Source organism: Moschus berezovskii, chromosome 7 (genome assembly GCF_049115385.1).
Source record: "Moschus berezovskii isolate FMDL1 chromosome 7, NW_MosBer_1.0, whole genome shotgun sequence".
NCBI lineage: Eukaryota > Metazoa > Chordata > Mammalia > Artiodactyla > Moschidae > Moschus > Moschus berezovskii.
The window spans coordinates 90,773,200-90,795,949 of NC_142466.1; the positions used below are offsets into that span (position 1 = coordinate 90,773,200).

Here is a 22,750-nt window from a genome sequence, read left to right on the forward strand (position 1 = left end):
TTAGGTACTCCTAGAGATGAATGCACTAAGCACTAAACAAAACCTGACTCTAAATAACCAAATACTTTCCATGATACTTACAAATAAATGAAGTTCATAACTCCTGAAATACTGGCTATTCCAATAGTCTTCCAATGACCTAAACAGACCACCCACTCAATGCTGTGTATAATCTACACAGTATGTTACCCATTTTCCTACAATATTGACATGCCATATCCTTCTGTTATATGCTTTGACATGTTCAGAATCATACCTCAGTTGGGGAAATATTGCCAGTACTCAAATTATAAAGAACTCTAACCACATGTGATACACTTTATTTTGGTTTTGTTTTTATAAATCAATCAAAATCCTGACTCTACTTTCATAACTTTACTACATGTATCATGACTTAATAGAAACACAGTTTTGGGTCATTATTTTCTAAACTTAAGTGCCATCTCTGAAAGAGATGGGAATACCAGATCACCTGACCTGCCTCTTGAGAAACCTGTATGCAGGTCAGGAAGCAACAGTCAGAACTGTTCATGGAACAACAGACTGGTTCCAAATAGGAAAAGGAGTACGTCAAGGCTGTATATTGTCACTTTGCTTATTTAACTTATATGCAGAGTACATCATGAGGAATGCTGGGCTGGAAGAAGCACAAGCTGGAATCAAGATTGCCAGGAGAAATATCAATAACCTCAGATATGCAGATGACACCACCCTTATGGCAGAAGGTGAAGAGGAACTAAAAAGCCTCTTGATGAAAGTGAAAGAGGAGAGTGAAAAGGTTGGCTTGAAGCTCAACATTCAGAAAACAAAGATCATGGCCTCTGGTCCCATCACTTCATGGGAAATAGATGGAAAAACAGTGGAAACAGTGTCAGACTTTATTTTTGGGGGCTCCAAAATCACTGCAGATGCTGATTGCAGCCATGAAATTAAAAGACGCTTACTCCTTGGAAGGAAAGTTATGACCAACTTTGATAGTATATTAAAAAGCAGAGACATCACTTTGCCAACAAAGGTCCTTCTAGTCAAGGCTATGGTTTTTCCCGTGGTCATGTATGGATGTGAGAGTTGGACTGTGAAGAAATCTGATCGCCGAAGAATTGATGCTTTTGAACTGTGGTGTTGGAGAAGACTCTTGAGAGTCCCTTGGACTGCAAGGAGATCCAACCAGTCCATTCTAAAGGAGATCAATCCTGGGTGTTCATTGGAAGGACTGATGCTAAAGCTGAAACTGCAATACTTTGGCCACCTCACGCGATGAGTTGACTCACTGGAAAAGACTCTGATGCTGGGAAAGGTTGGGGGCGGGAGGAGAAAATGAGATGTCTGGATGGCATCACCGACTCTGTGGACATGAGTTTGAGTGAACTCCGGGAGTTGGTGACGGACAGGGAGGCCTGGCGTGCTGTGATTCATGGGGTCACGGAGAGTCGGACATGACTGAGCGACTGAACTGAACTGAAAGTGCCATAACACTTAAAAAGATATTCACAGTAGTTGATCTTTTTTTTTTAAAATAGACTTTTTTAAAGGCAGTTTCAGGTTCAGAACAGCAAAACTGAGTAGAAGCTACAGACATCTCCCATATACCCCTCACCCTCTCCATAGACTTTCCCACTTGGTCAGTTTTTATAAAGCAAAAGATTTCTTTCTGGCAAGAAACCAAGTCTTAGAAAAAAGTAATATCAAAATGCCAACTACAAGTATCACTGTTGTACATAATTTCACGAATATATTAGAAAAGTAGTTAAATACTTACCATATAACATCCAACAAGGAAAGCAGCATTTGCTTGTTTTCTCTGATCAGGGCCCGTAAAATGTATAATTTTCTTCCTCATCATTGTAATGGACTGCATAAAGATAAACAGTTGGTAGTATTTCCTTTCAAATTTCAAGTTTTCAAAAACTTTATTTTGTGATTAAAATAAATTCTGGATCTCACAATGTTGAAGCATTCAGGAAGACTTTTTAAACTGATACTCAAAAATACCATGTACATTCCCATAAAAGACATACTCTTGGAATAGAACAAATGTACAATTAAAGAGTGGGAGAGGAGACACCTGAAACCAATATATCATAAATCAACCACACTTCAATTTTTTTTAAAGGAGGAGATACAAACAGATACACTTTGTAAGTAAAGACTATCTCTGAAAGAATACATAAAAGCTGGAAAAGGCAGTAAAAGAAATCCTCTTTCCTTTCCCTATTGTCTGATTTTTTAAAAAAATCTATTCCTGAAACCTTTAAATGAAAAGAAAAGGGTACAAAAATAGGTAAAATAATTCATTCTGTTAGAAATCAGGATAGTAAATGGGGTAGGGAGGAGTGGAGTGAGGAGTGTGGTACAGGATAACGGGCTGTTCCTGGGGTGCTGCTAATGTTCTGTTCTTGATCAAGTTAAAAATAAAAAGGATATAGAAAGCAAAACCAAAGAACAACATGATTTGTTAGTACTTCCTTACATGTACTTCACTAACTTGAGTTGAAATGTTTCAATTAAGGGTAAGAAATAGGACATACTCAGCTGAATAAGCACAGTATTCCTTCACTTCTGTGAGCCAGTGTTTGGGTATTTCAATGATGAACGTGTACATGATGAATTTTCCTTTAGTTGTTTACACAGAGTAAGAGATCCAAGTTGATTTAAAAAAACAACAACCCACCAGCCCTCAGGCAGCATAAGCATAAGACACTCTTACTATAAATTCTCAACACATTTTTATCACTATTAATTGAACAGGAATCAAAGTTTCAATCAGATTGGATGGTCAATACTCTACAAGTTGTTCTAGTAAATATTAATGATTTTTTAATTTTGACAAAAGGATGAATATAGTCTTCATTGACCCAAAGGATAAAAGTCCTTAGATGGCCAAGTATTCCTGATGTGTAATTTTAAGTCTGATGTTCAAGGGAGAAAACATCTGCCTTACTCACTAATTAATTTTCAATGTAATATAATTTTTAGTTGACAATGAGTTTTATTTCTGTGTAGTAGTTTAATAAATAATCAACTGAATAAACTTGTTTTTAAAGAGTACCCGCCCCCAAATCCAGTAAATTTTCTACTTGAGAATTTACAGTGACTCTTGGAATTGCTAGCAGTATATAAACTTTTTATTTTATATAACTAATAATTCAAAGTTTTTTAAAAAATAAATGAATAAGGTCTAAGTTCAAACCAACAATAATACACTTTCATAATTTAGTGACACAATCTTAACTATATGCTGTTTGCTCCTGTTTCCCTATTCCTTAATCATATGTGGAAAGGGTCAAGGTAAAAAGTCACAAGTAGTAAAATATCATGAGAGATTCAAGGTATAATAAAGTAAGATCAACTGATTTCTCTTAGTCTCCTAACATTCCCTATCACAGTGAAGGGAGAAAGAATGACCAAAGGAAGGAAAGCTTCTCTTGTTAAGTTTCAGTTCTATTAGCTCAGACAATAAGAGATTCACTTTATTAACAACTTCCACTTTGGCTTTTCAAGTATCTAAACATCACCAATCCAAATCAGAATCAAATGACCCAAACTTAAACCATTCCATCAAAACTCTAGAAAAACAAATAGCTACACTATGACTTCATAAAACAATAAACCACATGTATGTCCCAAACACCACTGTAGTAAAAAACATGACATTGCCTTTTTAAAAATAGATTCCCCCTCCTCCCCTCAAGATCAGGCTAATAATGATTACTTAAGCGAAACCTCAGTAAAAAGTACTTTACCTTTAATTTCTTATTTATCTTGCAGCAGTATCTGTAAACCATTGCTAGATTGAGTGGTCCAAAATCTGCGTAGAAGCTGCAAAAATGAAACATAAAAATGTGTATGTGTGTTCCAGATGCTCTGAATATAACTGCCTTTTTGTAGCTACGAGATCAAAATAAAGCAAGAAAGTACACACTAAATTATTATAGGTCCTATAACTTAAAGGTTACTGCCTTACTAATAGAAGAAATACTCTGGTAAAAAAATGACTATTAAAAAACATGGTAAGCACTACAACACCTTTAAATCTAACCTCAAATAATACATGAAAATACTTTCTGAATAAAAAAGGCTATTTTTCCACTGGCAAAATCATCTTACTTAGTACACTAGTTTATATCTCATTATACTGTAAACTATTAGAATTTTAAATATAAATTGTTAAATTTAGGAGAATTCTTTCACTTTTTGTTTTCTCCCCTCCTAAGGATCTATTTTATTACCAAGGATTAAAATCAGCATCCAACTAACAATCAACAGATTCGCAATGTTCCAATTTTATAAACATACCTTTAGATTTTTCAAAATAAAAAAAAGTTACTAACAATCTTTTAAAAAGCAATACTTACTTTTCATATTCAAGTTCATTATCTATGCTGAAATAATGTACATTTGATGAACTCTTTGGTCTGCTGAGGAGAATGGCAAAACAAAGGCGATCTGAAATGGAAAAATTGTAATGTTCCTTCCTTCACATTATTAAAATCATTTCATATATCATGATGCAACTCTTTTCAGATGAAGTAAAAAAATTTTTTTCCATGCATGGTTTACCTACGGTAAAGGTATCAATGGGTAACTTCAAAATGTTCTAATTTGGTGGGTAATAATAAATAAGCAATTTTTAAAAAGGAGAAGTTGCCTTCAATATTAATTTCAAGAGCAGTAAGTGACTTTTCACATAGTGATACGACTTAATTTTTGGATGAACCTCTCATCACAAAACGTTAGCTATATTCTAGATTAAAAAATTTCAGCAAGGCAGCAGGCATTTCATGGCTAGACCACCAACCTTGATGATTCTCCCTATGTTTCGCTGTATTTTCAAGACATCCTAAAAAGTTATTTCAGTAAAAAGCTATGTTTTAAGCAGAAAGACAACACTCTCAAAATTGCTTCAAATTTAATGTTTACAGCTACAGAACACAAAACAAATCCTGTTTATCCAGTGTTCTTGGGGGTCACTTTTTTTGATCCGGAACCACTACTTCTGTAGTGATTTTTACAATCAGACAAATTACCATTATAACAGAGGCAATGAAAGTTTTCTGTATGATGAGTATGAGATGAACCTGCATTGCATAAATGAAGTTAGGCTGCTGTAAGGTTTAGCAAGAATGTGAGGAGGCTCCACCCTTCCTTTCCCGCCCCACTCCAAAAAGAGTTGCCCAAAAATCCTTGGGGAAGCAGTATGCCGCAATAACTAGTAGTAGTAATACTAGTGCTAGTAGAATACTTACATTCAAATTATGGCTAAATCAAGTACAACCCTTAAAATAGTAAGAAACAACAGATGCCAACTGGTATCCTTTCCCCAAAGAGTAATTTAAGCAATTTTCCCCTACAATTCTGTGCACACAACTGCTATATTTTCCCTGTGAATGCGTCAACTAAAACGTCTTGCAACCACAAACACTCAAACAGATGACGGAGCTTACTCCTTTTCGACCACAAATGACCCTTGATCCCCATGCACAGCGATCGGGGATTTTGTTCCGAGGTGGAGAGCCTACGAGCCATGGTGTAAGGACACAAGGGTCCCAAGTGCACACGTCAATGCGGCTTCACCCCCAAAGCAGGACCACGTCTGAGCACGAGGAGTCCCGGGAGGCCACCCACGCCCATGAGACAGCCTCGGCCCTGGTCCCAAAGTTTAAAGGCGCGTCTTGAGCAGCAGTGGAGGCTCCTCGACCCCTGGGCACTGCCCGATGCCCTCTAAATAGGGGGTGTCCCAGAGGCGCACCCTCCGCACTCACCTTTGATCACCTCGGCCACCAAAGGGGTCCCTGCACCCTCCCGGCTCATGACTCCACAGCATCTGGAAGGCGGGGCAGAGGGAAGTACCGGGCGGCCGGGGAGCAACTCGCGGGACAGAGGAGGGCCGCGACCACACCCCCGAAGTTTAAAAAGCGAAAAAGTTTAAAGGGCCGCGCCCAAACCCTCGGCACAGCGACGCCCCTCGGCTGGCCACCCCAGCGCAGGCTCAGGAGAACCAACCCCGGAAGCTGGGAACTCCGCAAACGCCCCAGACGGGGTAGTGAGGGACGGGCGCGGAAGCCAGCCGCAGCCGCCCGGGCTGAGTTTCGCCCCGCCTCGGGGCCTCTCGGCGGTCGGTCATCTGCGGCGCCAGGCCCCTCCAGCGCCGCCAGCCTCTACTCCAAGTCGGGAGGTGCGGCGGAAGGTCACAGAGGCAAACGCGGACCTGGTTAAGAAAGCGGCTCCCAAACCGATTAAAAGGATTTCTCGGAAGAGAAGGGCTTGGCGGTGGATCTGACCCCAACCTGGTGCTCGGCAGTCCTCGCCGCCGCCACCAGGGGACGCTCCAGCCAGGCCGCACGGAGAAGTCGGCGCCCGGCCTCGATGGCCCCCGCGGGCCTGGAGCTCCCTCCACTCTCGGGTGGAGACTCGCTGAGTGGCTCGCCAGAGTGCTGGTGTCTCCTTTTTAAAGGGGCCTTTTCAACACTGTTCAAAATTTAAAGGTACGCCTAAAGCAGGGGTCATTCATTCCTTTAAAGGCCTTAGATTTCTCCTCAGAAAAGTATTTGGATGCTTGAAAAACTCTGACGCGATGCTAAACGACAATTTAAGAATTTTCTAAACCTATGTTAGTCTCCAGTGAAAACAAAAGTAAGTTGCAGTATGAATACGGTCCTAATTTTGTTATATATAATATGGTAGTGGGGTTATGGGGGATTTTTATTTCCTTCTGTATTCTAGGTTTCCTACAGAAAAGAGTTACTTTAATAATCCGTGAAAAATGCTTGCAATAACTCTCCCTTAAAATGAACAACCAATACAGTAACTACTCTTTCCCAAGAATTACACTTTTATTTATCATCTCAATAGAATATCCATGTTATATATCACAATATATACATCTTTGCCTCAAAAGTAAACCAGCATTATCTCCTAACCTTATTCTAAACTTCCAGATAGACCAGATGTTTTTTTGTAAAAAACAAAGCACTGAATTATTTTTTAATGAAGAATATCTTTCTAAATGAAAAAATCTATAAGCTAACCAGTCCATTCTAGAGGAGATCAATCCTGGGTGTTCATTGGAAGGACTTACGCTAAAGCTGAAACTCCAATACTTTGGCCACCTCATGCGAGGAGTTGACTCACTGGAAAAGACTCTGATGCTGGGAGCGATTGGGGGTGGGAGGAGAAGGGGACGACAGAGAATGAGGTGGCTGGATGGCATCACCGACTCGATGGACATGAGTTTGAGTGAACTCCGGGAGTTGGTGATGGACAGGGAGGCCTGGCGTGCTGTGGTTCATGGGGTCGCTAAGAGTCGGACACGACTGAGCGGCTGAACTGAACTGAACTGAATGAGAATCTGTTAAACTGATAAACATTAAAAAAAATAGTCTTCATGGCAATAAATACAAACTCACGACATAAACTGGAAAAATATTTTAAATCCATCTCAAGAACACACCCAACTTCAATTTTATCTTAGGGCGAAATAATAAAAATAAAATTTAAACTATACGGTACTACTTTTCCTTCAGACTGGCAAAAAATGAAGGAGTTTGATAAGCACTGTATTGGTGTGGTTGGGAAACAGGCACTCTCATAAGTCTGTGGGTAAGAATCCAAACTGTGACAACCTCCATGAAGGGCAACAAAAGGCAATTTGGCAGAAATTTCCAAGGCTGAAAACTGAACACTGGCAAGATTGCCAAGATGGACATCTTTACAGGTGTTTACAGGCTGGATGATTTATAAGTACATATTTAAAACACATGTATATGATTGTATATGACATCTTGCATATCTCTGGAAGGAAACACAAAAAAACCCTGGTGTTTGCCTTTATAGGGGGAAACTATCTGTAATTAGGGAAGTTATGGTAAGAAAGATTTATTCGTTTTTTTAACTTCTGAATTTTGTAGCATATATTACCTATTCAAAATTATGAAGCTTTGGAAAAGTAAATTTGCTGGCTAAAAATGTTCTTCCAAAGTCTACATGCAATAAATGCTGGAGAGGGTGTGGAGAAAAGGGAACCCTCTTACACTGTTGGTGGGAATGCAAACTAGTACAGCCACTATGGAGAACAGTGTGGAGATTCCTCAAAAAACTGGAAATAGAACTGCCATATGATCCAGCAATCACACTCCTGGGCATACACACTGAGGAAACCAGAATTGAAAGAGACACATGTACTCCAATGTTCACTGCAGCACTGTTTATAATAGCCAGGACATGGAAGCAACCTAGATGTCCATCTGCAGACGAATGGATAAGAAAGCTTTGGTACATATACACAATGGAGTATTATTCAGCCATTAAAAAGAATACATTTGAATCAGTTCTAATGAGGTGGATGAAACTGGAGCCTATTATACAGAGTGAAGTAAGCCAGAAAGAAAAACACCAATACAGTATACTAACGCATATATATGGAATTTAGAAAGATGCAAATGATAACCCTGTATACGAGACAGCAAAAGAGACACAGATGTATAGAACAGTCTTTGGGACTCTGTGGGAGAGGGTGAGGGTGGGATGATTTGGAAGAATGGCATTGAAACACGTATGTTGTCATATGTGAAACGAATCACTAGTTCAGGGTTGATGCATGTTATAGGATGCTTGGGGCTGCCATGCTGGGATGACCCAGAGGGAGGATAAAGGGAGGAGGGAGGTGGGAGGGGGGTTCAGGAGGGGGAACTTATGTAAACCCGGGGCGAATTCATGTCAATGTATGGCAAAACCAACCAATATAATATTGTAAAATAATTTGCCTCCAATAAAAAAAAATTAATTACCAAAAAAATAAAGAACAAAAAAAATCAACTCATATGTATTAAGGATTTACTATGTACCATAAATCTGATGGAATACAAAGGAACTTTAAGACTGAGAGATATGCCTTAGTGAACATAAAGAATTAATAATCCATGGTAAATATGCAGTGAGTGACACAGATATGCATGCTGATCAGAACCATTTATTGCTAAAAATAAATAGTCTGAATTTCAGAAAAAAAATAAATAAAAATGTTCTTCCAAAGCTGACTTCATTAAGACACAAAGCATTCAGTAAACACAGTATAAGACAATCTAGAAAATGTCCTTTGCACACTTCTAAACAACAGAACTGGTTAGCACTACCATCTCTTGAAATCCAGTTTCTTTTAACAAACCCAAATAAAACCGGAAGGAGCTACATAGAAATGGGGAGAGATTTTCCCTTCAAGTCCAAACCTGAAATTCAGTTCCCAAAGGAAATATTTTATATATTACAGGGTGAGGAAGAATCACTGATTTTCTTATGTCCAATTGCCTGTGCACAAGATATTCTCAAATTGTTATTCTAGAGTCATATTGTGATAAACTACATTAGAGGCCAGAGTGCTGGGATGAGAGCTAATTATTAGAAAACTGGAGCTGGAAAATAGGTCTCTTTAAACCATTGTGATTAAAAGTTCATGATTAAACTTACTATCCTATTGTAAACCCACGTGTCCTCCCTTTAATGTGTTTGTCTTCAAAAACAAAACTGAAGTATTGAAGTGGTAAATTTTCTTGCCCTACACTCTGTCACATAGTTACCACTCCTGCTTCTTTGACAGTATAAGAATATTAAGATACAGTAGAAGTATATTAAATCTCATGGTTTTTAAATATTGACAAGAACTTTCAAAATCCATCCTTGTGCCAAATTTGTCTACAGTTCTGATATGGCTTATGGGCCTCGAGTTTACTACCTCTTCCTTTAATAAGTATTTGTTAATAACATTTTCCTACATAACAATTAGCTATTGGGATGAAAAGTGTTAGCTGCTCAGTCATGTCTGACTCTTTGCAACCCCATGGACTGTAGCCCACTAGGCTCCTCAGGCCATGGAATTCTCCAGGCAAGAACACTGGAGTGGGCAGCCATGCCCTTCTTCAGGAGATCTTCCCAATCCAGGGATCAAACCCAGGTCTCCTGCATTGCAAGCAAATTCTTTACTGTCTGAGCTACTAGGGAAGCCCAGTTAATCATAAAAAAGAGAGTTATATTCTAAACCAATTGAGAAATATATGTAGTAGTCAGGTGGCAATGATAACATGGTATCTACTTTTTAGTAGAAATAATGAAAAGAACTCTAAATACAGTAAGCTTCCTACCCATTCTGTTTTCCCCCTGGAACCAGACTGACTTCACAAGTCCTGGCAGAGGAACTGGAGAAGTGCAAGTCTTCCCTATGGGGTAGCAAAGTCTGCCCTCAGCGAGCTCACTGTCAGACAAGCAGAAGGGACAATTCACATCTCCTGGGAATAAGAAAGAACAGGGCAAAGAACAGGCTCCACTTGAACACTGACTGTCCCTCAGAGAGGGCTAATAGTCATCACTCTCATCTATCATTAGTCCCTTGTTCCTTGAGATGAGGAGTAACCAAGAGGAGCATAGGAAGAAATGTTCATAAAACAATGACAAATAACAATTATTGAGAGTTTAGTGCCAGGTATTACATTAATAAGCTCATTAATATAAAGCAAATGCTACTACCACTATCAGTATTTTTCAGGAAAGGAAACCTAACCTAAAGAAGCAAAATAACTAACCTGAGCAAAGTCACAAACATGTGAAATAGTAGAATCAGGATCTTAACACAGGCTTTTTGCCTGAAGCCTGAAAATTTTAAACTCCTGCCTCAGAGACTTGCCTTAATATAAAGCAAGAGTAATTAAAACAATAAGATTTTAGCACAGCAACAGAGAAACGTGAACCCAGGCAAATATGAAAACCTAGTATATGAGAAAAATCAGTCACGAAGAAGGCCTTACTCAGTAATGGACAAATGTCTATAAGTATGAAAAGAAAACAAGGTACCAATCTGACATATAAAACAAAGACCAAATGAAGTTTTTAAAAGCTGTCAGACAACTATAAAAATTATACCAACTAATTTTATAATCTAAATGGGACTTTTAAGCATGACACAAAACTCAAGGTACAAAGAAAAAAAAAAAAACCAGAAACTTGCAGAAAACATGTAATAGTTAATCATCACAATGATAAAATCTGTAAAACAATATAAAAACCCAATAGAAAATAAAATTCTATAAAGGCTACAAACAATTAAGGAAAGAAATACAAATAGCCAATAGCATATTAAATTTAATCTTACCAGTGGCTCAACATTAAAAAGTCCAACATCATGAACAGATTATGGAAGAAACCCACAGAAGAAGTAATTAAAATCAACTCATTCCAAATTAATCTTTTATACAATGGGACTAAAAGAGAACATTTTTAAACTGATCAAGGTTATCTTCCAGATACCTTGAGGAAATACCACAGTTCATGCCTTAACTTCATAAGTATCTCCCTAAAATGAAAACCAAAATGAAAATTTCTACTACCATGACTTCTGTTTAATAATGTAATAACTGGAAGTGCTCACTGATGCCAAGATAAAAAGAAATGAGGGAAGACTTAGAAACAAAACTGTACTTATTTATAGATGACTGTCTGCCTAGGAAATACAAAAGAATCTGTAGACAAACTATTAGAATAAATAAATAAACGTTTGCAAACTTTCTAGATGTACATGATTAGGAGTTTTTAGAAAAAGTATTTCTGTGTACTACTTGTAATAACTAATAAAAAATATTAGTCACAGTCATTTATGAATATAGGAAAGATAAAAGCAGGTTTTTATTGGGAAGATTCACTGTCACAAAGATGGTAATTTCCTTCAAACTAAATGCATTCTTGATAAAATCTCAACAGAACTTTTCACAAAACTTAACAAGCTGATCCTAAAATTAATCTACAAGACCACAGGGCCAAGAAGAACTGAGACCAACTTGAAAACAAACAGAAAGGGGCCTTTGCCCCACCAAATATTAAAATTTGCAATAATTTAGGCATGTAGAATTGACACATATACTAGATCTCTATCTATTACATATAAGAGCTCAGTAACAGACCCCATAGAAACTTCACTTATGACACAGGTAGCACTGAAGATCAATAGTAACAGTGTGTGTACACCCAGTCACTGAGTCATGTCTGACTCTCTGTGACCCCATGGACTGTGGCCTATCTCCTCTGTCCATGGAATTTTCCAGGAAAAAATACTAGAGTGGGTTGCTATTTCCTACTCCAGTGGATCTTCCCAACCCAGGGATCAAACCCACATATCTTGCATTGGCAGGCAGATTCCTTACCAATGTACCACCTGAGAAGCCATGGTAAAAATAAGAATGCTCAACACATGGTATAGTGACAATTGGTTGTACATACTATTAGATTCATGAATCAAGGTAAACTGAATGTGGTCGTACAGGAGATGGCAAGAGTGAACATTGAGATTTTAGGAAATCAGTGAACTAAAATGAGGATGGGCAAATTTAATTCAGATGACCATTATATGTACTGCTGCTGCTAAGTCACTTCAGTCGTGTCCGACTCTGTGCAACCCCATAGATGGCAGCCCACCAGGCTCCCCTGTCCCTGGGATTCTCCAGGCAAGAACACTGGAGTGGGTTGTCATTTCCTTCTCCAATGCATGAAAGTGAATAGTGAAACTGAAGTCACTCAGTCGTGTCTGACTCTTAGCGACCTCATGGACTGCAGCCTACCAGGCTCCTCCATCCATGGGATTTTCCAGGCAAGAGTACTGGAGTGGGGTGCCATTGCCTTCTCCGATTATATGTACTACTCTGGGCAATAATCCCTTAGAAAAAATGCAGTAGCACTCACAGTCAATAAAAAAAAGTCCAAATGCAGTACTTGGTTGCAATCTCAAAAATGACATAATGATCTCATTTCATTTCCAAGGCAAACTATTCAAAATCACAGTAATCTGAGTTTATGCCCCAACCTCAAATGCTGAAGAAGCTGAAGCTGAACAACTCTATGAAGACCTACAAGACCTCACAGAGCTAACACTAAGAAAAGATGTCCTTTTCACCATAGGGTCCTGGAATGCAAAACTAGGAAGTCAAGAGATACCTGGAATAATAGGCAAGTTTGGTCTTGGAGTACAGAATGAAGCAGGGCAAATTCTAACGAAGTTTGGCCAAGAGAACACACTGGTCATAGCAAACACTCTCTTCCAATAACACCAGCAAAGACTCTACTTATGGACATCACCAGATGGTCAGTACCAAAATCAGACAGATTACAGTCTTTGCAGCTGAAGATGGAGAAGCTCTATACAGTCAGCAAAAACAATACCTGGAGCTGTCTGTGACTCAGATTATCAGCAAATTTCAGGCTCAAATTGAAGAAAGGAAAACCACTAGGCCATTCAGGTATGACCTAAATCAAATCCCTTATGATTATACAGTGGAGGTGATGGAACAGATTCAAGGTATTAGATCTGGTAGACAGAGTGCCTGAAGAACTATGGATGGAGGTTCGTAACATTGTACAGGGGGTAGTGACCAAAACCATCCCCAAGAAAAAGAAATGCAAAAAGGCAAAGTGGTTGTCTGAGGAGGGCTTACAAATAGCTGAGAAAAGAAGAGACGCAAAAGGCAAAGGAGAAAGGGAAAGCTATTCCCAACTGAATGCAGAGTTCCAGAGAACAGCAAGGAGAGATAAGAAAGCCTTCTTAAGTGAACAATGCAAAGAAATAGGAGAACAATAGGATGGTAAAGACTAGAGATCTCCTCAAGGAAACTGGAGATACCAAGGGAACATTTCATGCAAAGATAGGCACAATAAAGGACAAAAATGGCAAGCTCCTCATAGAAGCAGAATAGATTAAGAAAAGGTGGCAAGAATACACAGAACTCTACAAAAAAGCTCTTAATGACCCAGATAACCACAATGGTGTGGTCACCCACCTAGAGCAAGATATCCTAGAGTGTGAAGTCAAGTGGGCCTTAGGAGGCATTACTATGAACAAAGCTATCAAAGGTGATGGAATTCTAGCTAAGATATTTCAAATCCTAAAAGATGATGCTGTTAAAGTGTTGCACTCATTATGCCAGCAAATTTGGAAAACTCAGCAGTGGCCAAAGGGCTAGAAAAGGTCAGTTTTCATCCCAATCCCAAAGAAAAGCAATGCCAAAGAATGTTCAAATTACTGTACAATTGCACTCATGCCAGCAAGATTATGCTCAAAATCCTGCAAGCTAGGCTTCAGCAGTACGTGAACTGAGAACATCCATATGTACAAGCTGCATTTATAAAAGGCAGAGGAACCAGAGATCAAATAGCCAACATCCGTTGGATCACTGAAAAAGCGAGAGTTCCAAAGAAACATCTACTTCTGCTACATTGACTATGCTAAAGCCTTTGTGTGAATCACAACAAACTGTGGAATATTCTTAATGAGATGGGAATACCAGACCACCTTACCTGCCTCCTGAGAAACCTGTATGCAGGACAAGAAGCACCTGTTAGAACTGGACATGGAACAATGGACTGGATCCAAATTGGGAAAGGAGTATGTCAAAACTGTATATTGTCACCCTGCTTATTTAACTTATATGCAGAGAACATCATGCAAAATGCCAAGCTGGAATCAAAATTACTGGAAGAAATATCAACAACCTCAGATATGCAGATACCACTTTAATGACAGAAAGTGAAGAGGAACTAAAGAGCCTCTTGATGAAAGTGAAAGAAGAGAGTGGAAAAAGCTGGCTTAAAACTCAACATTCAAAAAACTAAGCTCATGGCATCCAGTTCTAACACTTCTTGGTAAAAGATGAGGAAAATGTGGAAACAGTGTCAGATTTCATTTTCTTGGGCTCCAAAATCAATGCAGAAGATGACTATAGCCGTGATATTAAAAGATGCTTGCTCCTTAGAATAGCTATGACAAACCTAAACAACGTATTAAAAAGCAAAGACATCACTTTGCTGACAAAGGTCCATATAATCAAAGCTATGGTTTTTCCAGTAGTCGTGGATGGATGTGAGAGTTGGACCATAATGAAGGCTGACGGCTGAAGAATTGATGGTTTTGAATTGTGGTGCTGGAGAAAACTCTTGAGAGTCCCTTGGACTGCAAGGAGATCAAATCAGTCAATCTAAAGGAATTCAGCCCTGAATATTCACTGGAAGGACTGGTGCTGAAGCTGAAGTTCCAATACTTTGGCCACCCGATTCAAAGAGTTGACTCATTGGAAAAGACTCTGATGCTGAGAAAGACTGAGGGGAGGAGGAGAAGTGGGCAACAGAGGATGAGATGGTTGGATGGCATCACCAACTAAATGGACATGAGTTTGAGCCAACTCTGAGAGATACTGAAGGACAGGGAAGCCAGGCGTGCTGCAGTTCATTGGGTCACAAAGTGTCGGACATGACTGAGTGACTGAACAACAACAAAATGCAGAGTACATCATGCTGGCTGAATCACAAGCTGGAATCAGGATGCTAGAAGAAATAGCAATAACCTTACATGTGCAGATGATACCACCCTAAAGCCAGAAAGCGAAGAGGAGAGTGAAAAAGCTGGCTTAAAACTCAACATTCAAAAAATGAAGATCATGGCCTCCGGTCCCATCACATCATGGCACAGATGGGGGAAAAATGGAAATATGACAGGAATATTTTCTCGGGCTTCAAAATCACTGTAGACTATGACTGCAGCCACAAAATTAAAAGACTCTTGTTCCTTGGAAGAAAAGCTATGACAAACCTAGACAGCATATTAAAAAGCAGGGACATCACTTTACCAACAAAGGTCCACAGTCAAAACTATGATTTTTTCCAGTAGTCATGTACAGATGTGACAGTTGAATCATAAAGAAAGCTGAGTACCAAAGAACTTGAGAAGACTTTTGAGAGTCCCTTGGACTGCAAGGAGATCAAACCAGTCAATCCTAAAAGATCAACCCTGAAAATTCATTGGAAGGACTAATGCTGAAGCCAAAGTTCCAATAATTTGGTCACCTGATGAGAAGAGCTGACACACTGGAAAAGACCCTGATGTTGGGAAAGATTGAGGGCAGGAGAAGAAGAGACCAGCAGAGGATGAGATGGTTGGAGGGCATCACTGACTCAATAGACATGAGTTTGAGCAAACTCCAGGATATATATATAGTGAAGGAAGGGAAGCCTGGCGTGCTGCAGTCCATGGGGTTGCAAAGAGACTGACTGGACTAGGGACTGAACAGCAAGAGTAAAATTGTCTTAGGTGGAAGGAGGGAGGAAATTCTATCTTTATCACACCACAGACCACCACATACCAACGAAGAATAAAAAAAATGCCGAGCTAGGGACTTCCCTGGTGGTCCAGTGGCTAGGACTCTGTGCTCCCAATACATAGGGTTCAGGTTAGATCCCTGGTCTGGGAACTATATCCCACATGCCACAAGGAAGAGTTCTCATACCGTAACTATGACTCAGAACAGCCAAATAAATATTAAGTAAAAAATTTTTTGTAAAAGCCTAACTCTAAAGGAGATCAGTCCTGGGTGTTCATTGGAAGGACTGATGCTAAAGCTGAAACTCCAATACTTTGGCCACCTCATGGGACGAGTTGACTCACTGGAAAAGACTCTGATGCTGGGAGTGATTGGGGGCGGGAGGAGACGGGGATGACAGAGAATGAGATGGCTGGATGGCATCACCGCCTCGATGGACATGAGTTTGAGTGAACTCCGGGAGTTGGTGATGGACAGGGAGGCCTGGCGTGCTGTGATTCATGGGGTCGCAAAGAGTCGGACACAACTGAGCAACTGAACGGAACGGAACGGAACTATAAGAAGAAAAGTTTTACAAGTCCTAAAAGAAAATACAGAAAAGTAACTCAAACAATGGGGTAGAGATGGATTTAAAAAAATAAAAACAAAGAAAAAAAAAAACAAGTCTATAAAGCAAAAGATTGAGAAATTTGATTATATGAAGATTTAATGCTTCTGCTTTTAAGAGCCCAAAAACAAAATTTAAAAAGGTCCAGGAAGGCAGGTACAATGCATGAAAGTAACAAAAGATTAGTATTCAGAATTTACAAAGAACTACAAATAAAAGACAAAAAGCTAACGCTCCCAACAAACAAATGGGCAGAGGTTGGGACTAAGAAATTCACAAAAGAAGAAACCTCATTGTCCTACCTTGCTCTTCTTTTTCTTACCTACCTACAGTGGTTTGGTCTGCTCTATGCCCTGTTGCTGCTGCTGCTGCTAAGTCACTTCAGTCGTGTCCGACTCTGTGTGACCCCATAGAAGGAAGCCCACCAGGCTCCCCCGTCCCTGGATTCTCCAGGCAAGAACACCGGAGCGGGCTGCCATTTCCTTCTCCAATGTGTGAAAGTGAAAAGTGAAAGTGAAGTCGCTCAGTCGTGTCTGACCCTTAGCGACCCCATGGACTGCAGCCTACCAGGCTCCTCCAACCATGGGATTTTCTAGGCAAGAGTACTGGAGTGGCTTGCCATTTGCCTTCTCCACTATGCCCTGTAAGTTGACGTTATTAGTCAGACTAACGTATGGCAACAAACAACTCTTAAATCTTTATGGTTTAATTTACAAAAGAGGCTATTTCTTGCTGGTGCTGCATGTCCAGCCCAGATGCTGCAGTGGAGGAGGCTCTATTCTGCACAGTAACCCAAGGATTCAAGATGATGGAGGCTCCACCAATTTGCAGATGCATCATCTGGAATTTATCCCTGGGGCTGCCCAATAGGCCAGTGACTGCTTGTGTAGGTAATTCCCCTAGCTTACAGATATATATGTACATAGGTATAAACCAAGCTCCATAATGTTATCAATAGTAAAGTTTACATTTAATTTTTTATCTGTTTAACTCCTATGTTCCTCAATCAACTGCTTCAGAACAAAATGGGGATGAGTAATCTTGTCTAAAGATGCTGCAGACATCCTCCCCCAACAGTATGTCAGTCTCCATATTCACCTGTATTTCTAAAATATTTTATAAATAAATTTTTAAAAAGGGAGCCACTAGAAGAATTATAAAGTTTTCATACCTTTCAAATCACTGGAGCAAGTGAAAAACTAAAACTAAGAAAACGTGATCAAGGCATCAAACACCAAGAAGAAACATGGCAATCAGAAAACAAAATAATTCCAAACATATCAGTAAGAATAAAACATGCAAAATATTTAAATTCACCTAGTAAAATTTTTTCAAATTGAATTTAAAAAATTCAACATAGAGACTTCCCTGGTGGTCCAGTGGTTAAGAATCCATCTTGCAATGCAGGGGACACGGGTTGGATCCCTGGTTGGGGAACTAAGATCCTACATGCCATACTGCAAGTAAAAGCACACTGCCACCCAACTACTGGGCCTGTACCACAACTAGAGAACCTATGTGCTGCAACGAAAGATCCCGCATGACACAATGAAGATCTTGCATGCCACAACTGATACCTGACTCAGCTAAATAAATAAATACAAATTCAGCCTATATATTAACAGAGACAATGAAAACAAAACCATATAGAAAGTGTTTTAAGGATAGAAAATGATACATTACACAGTTGCTAGGAAAAAGAGCAGGTATAGCAATATCAACAACAGATGACATAGAATTTACAGCAAAAAGCAATAAAGACAAAGATGCTTCACGATTACATAATCTACCAAGAGATTACAACAATCACACATCTTAAACATTTTAAATCTATAACACAAAACTAGTGAAAACAGGAAAAATTAGTAAAGTCATAATAATAGGCTAACACATCTCCAAAACATAAAATAAGGAATTAGAAGCTTGATCTAGTAAATAAAGAGAATCACTTTCAACAGAGAGCACAAAATTTTCAAAAAATAGGGTATTCACTGAAGTCATCACATACTAGGTTACAAGGAAATCACAACAAATTCAGGAAAGCAAAGATCATACTTACAGATCATACAGTTACCACGGTACAAGAAAATTTGAAGTCTATTGATGAAAATACAATAAAACAAGCAAAAATCTATCAACCTGAAAATATTTAAAACCTGTTTCTAAATAACTTGCAACAAAGGGAAATTAAAAGACAATTCAACACAAATTATGTAATCTCAATAAGAATTCATATTAAAGTCTGGTATTTGCTTAAATAAAAACCTGAAGAAAATCATCCGCCTAAAAAAAGCCTCCCTCCGTTACAACATTCACACACACACACATCTACCTGGATTAAAAACTGAACATAATAGTTCTGGTTCCCTGTATTCTAAGCCATGGTAGGCTTGTCCTTACTCCTTTGAGATTAAATGAGCAGAGGTGAAATACATCACTTCTGGGTCAGTTCACTTAATTGATGGTACAAAAACCTCTAGACCTCTCCCTCTGACCAGCAGCTATCAAGATAATATCAGAATACGACCATTTTAGAAAACTGGTATTTATAAGGAGTGAACATCACACATCTTCTGACTTGGGGCGGGGGGGCAAAATTCCACTTCTAAGGATATATACAGCAAAAATGTATACACGTGTTCACCAAGAAAGGGACAAACAGTGGTTCACAGAATCATTATTTGTAATAGCCAAAAACTGAACACAAACTAAATGTCCAGAAACCGTGGACTGAAACACTGTGGTACTTTCTTACAATGGAATGTGATATAACAAAAAGAATGAATGAATGAACTGTGACCGTGCACAATATCATGGATGATTCTCACAAATATACTGGTCAGTGAAAAACAAACAAGAGTACATAAAGTATGATTACATTCATATAGATTTCAAAGCCAGACAAATCTTTAGCAATCAAAAATTACAATGGTGTTTATCCTTGGAAGGGGAGTGACTAGGAAAGAGCACAAACGGGTAGATTCTGGGGTATGATGTTCTCTTTCTCAATCTATGTGCTAGGTATTTATCCATGTGTACAAACCTGCCTGTCAAGTTGTTCACTTTGGACAAATTTATGTGTATGAATTATTACTACACATATTACAGATATGCACGCATGCATACTAAGTCGTTTCTAAGTTGGGTCCGACTCTTTGCAACCCTATGGACCACAGCCTGCCAGGCTCCTCTGTCCACGGGACTCGCAAGCAAGAATACTGGAGTGTGTTGCCTTGCCCTACTCCATTATAGATATATGTATATATTATAAGGTGGCTCAAGTGGTAAAGAATCTGCCTGCAATGCAGGAGACCAGTGTTCAATCTCTGGATCAGGAAGATCCCCTGGAAAAAGGAATGGCTAATGGAGTAGCCATCATGGTCAACAAAAGAGTCCGAAATGCAGTACTTGGATGCAATCTTAAAAATGACAGGATGATTTCTGTTCGCTTCCAAGGCAAACCATTCAATATTACAGTAATCCAGGCCTATGCCCCAACGAGTAATGCTGAAGAAGCCGAAGTTAATCGGTTCTATGAAGACCTACAAGACCTTTTAGAACTAACACCCAAAAAAGATGTCCTTTTCATTATAGGGGACTGGAATGCAAAAGTAGGAAGTCAAGAAACACCTGGAGTAACTGGCAAATTTGGCCTTGGAGCACGGAATGAAGCAGGGCAAAGGCTAATAGAGTTTTGTCAAGAGAATGCACTGGTCATAGCAAACACCCTCTTCCAACAGCACAAGAGAAGACTCTACACATGGACATCACCAGATGGTCAACACCGAAATCAGATTGATTATATTCTTTGCAACCAAAGATGGAGAAGCTGTATACAGTTAGCGAAAACAAGACCAGGAGCTGACTGTGGCTCAGATCATGAACTCCTTATTGCGAAGTTCAGACTTAAATTGAAGAAAGTAGGGAAAACCACTAGACCATTCAGATATGACCTCAATCAAATCCCTTATGATTATACAGTGGAAGTGAGAAATAGATTTAAGGGACTAGATCTGATTGATAGAGTGCCTGATGAACTCTGGACGGAGGTTCGTGACATTGTAAAGGAGACAGGGACCAAGACCATCCCCATGGAAAAGAAATGCAAAAGAGCGAAATGGCTGTCTGAGGAGGCCTTACAAATAGCTGTGAAAAGAAGAGAGACGAAAAGCAAAGGAGAAAAGGAAAGATATAAGCATCTGAATGCAGAGTTCCAAAGAATAGCAAGGAGAGATAAGAAAGCCTTCCTCAGTGATCAATGCAAACAAATAGAGGAAAACAACAGAATAGGAAAAACAAGAGAGCTCTTCAAGAAAATTAGAGATTCCAAAGGAACATTTCATGCAAAGATGGGCTCGATAAAGGACAGAAATGGTATGGACCTAACAGAAGCAGAAGATATTAAGAAGAGGTGGCAGGAATACACAGAAGAACTGTACAAAAAAGATCTTCACGACCAAGATAGTCACGATAACGTGATCACTGACCTAGAGCCAGACATCTTGGAATGTGAAGTCAAGTGGGCCTTAGAAAGCATCACTACGAACAAAGCTAGTGGAGGTGATGGAATTCCAGTTGAGCTATTTCAAGTCTTGAAAGATGATGCTGTGAAAGTGCTACACTCAATATGCCAGCAGATTTGGAAAACTCAGCAGTGGCCACAGGACTGGAAGAGGTCAGTCTTCATTCCAATCCCAAAGAAAGGCAATGCCAAAGAATGCTCAAACTACCGCACAATTGCACTCATCTCACACGCTAGTAAAGTCATGCTCAAAATTCTCCAAGCCAGGCTTCAGCAGTATGTAAACCGTGAACTCCCAGATGTTCAAGCAGGTTTTAGAAAAGGCAGAGGCACCAGAGATCAAATTGCCAACATCCGCTGGATCATGGAGAAAGCAAGAGAGTTTCAGAAAAACATCTATTTCTGCTTTATTGACTATGCCAAAGCCTTTGACTGTGTGGATCACAATAAACTGTGGAACATTCTGAAAGAGATGGGAATCCCAGACCACCTGACCTGCCTCTTGAGAAACCTGTATGCAGGTCAGGAAGCAACTGTTAGAACTGGACATGGAACAACAGACTGGTTCCAAATAGGAAAAGGTGTACGTCAAGGTTGTATATTGTCACCTTGCTTATTTAACTTATATGCAGAGTACATCATGAGGAACGCTGGGCTGGAAGAAGCACAAGCTGGAATCAAGATTGCTGGGAGAAATATCAATAACCTCAGATATGCAGATGACACTACCCTTATGGCAGAAAGTGAAGAGGAACTCAAAAGCCTCTTGATGAAAGTGAAAGAGGAGAGTGAAAAGGTTGGCTTGAAGCTCAACATTCAGAAAGCAAAGATCATGGCATCTGGTCCCATCACTTCATGGGAAATAGATGGAAAAACAGTGGAAACAGTGTCAGACTTTGTTTTTTTGGGCTCCAAAATCACTGCAGATGCTGATTGCAGCCATGAAATTAAAAGACGCTTGCTCCTTGGAAGGAAAGTTATGACCAACCTTGATAGTATATTAAAAAGCAGAGACATTACTTTGCCAACCAAGGTCCATCTAGTCAAGGCAATGGTTTTTCCCGTGGTCATGTATGGATGTGAGAGTTGGACTGTGAAGAAGGCTGACCGCCGAAGAATCGATGCTTTTGAACTGTGTGTTGGAGAAGACTCTTGAGAGTCCCTTATACTGCAAGGAGATCCAACCAGTCCATTCTAAAGGAGATCAATCCTGGATGTTCATTGGAGGGACTGATGCTAAAGCTGAAACTGCAATACTTTGGCCACTTCATGCGACGAGTTGACTCACTGGAAAAGACTCTGATGCTGGGAAAGGTTGGGGGTGGGAGGAGAAGGGGACGACGGAGAATGAGATGGCTGGATGGCATCACCGACTCTGTGGACATGAGTTTGAGTGAACTTCGGGAGTTGGTGATGGACAGGGAGGCCTGGCGTGCTGTGATTCATGGGGTCGCGGAGAGTCGGACACGACTGAGCGACTGAACTGAACTGAACTGAACT

At 39.6% G+C, this 22,750-nt stretch overlaps 1 protein-coding gene across 12 annotated transcripts in view; it reads right to left on the minus strand.

Moving 5' to 3' along the window:
* The window catches only part of CDC14B (cell division cycle 14B), a 141,667-nt gene that overhangs the window by 58,310 nt on the left and 60,607 nt on the right, over positions 1-22,750 (minus strand). For 8 of the 12 annotated variants that reach the window (XM_088838121.1, XM_088838120.1, XM_088838117.1 and 5 more), the window contains exons 2-4: positions 4,356-4,446; positions 3,744-3,819; positions 1,760-1,852 (exon numbers count right to left, since the gene is read on the minus strand). In XM_088838121.1, coding sequence (XP_088694247.1) covers positions 1,760-1,852; positions 3,744-3,819; positions 4,356-4,446 — 260 coding nt within the window. Of the gene's footprint in view, positions 1-1,759; positions 1,853-3,743; positions 3,820-4,355; positions 4,447-5,762; positions 8,260-22,750 lie in introns of those variants that run through there. The other 4 variants (XM_088838122.1, XM_088838125.1, XM_088838115.1 and 1 more) reach the window with 3 other exon arrangements.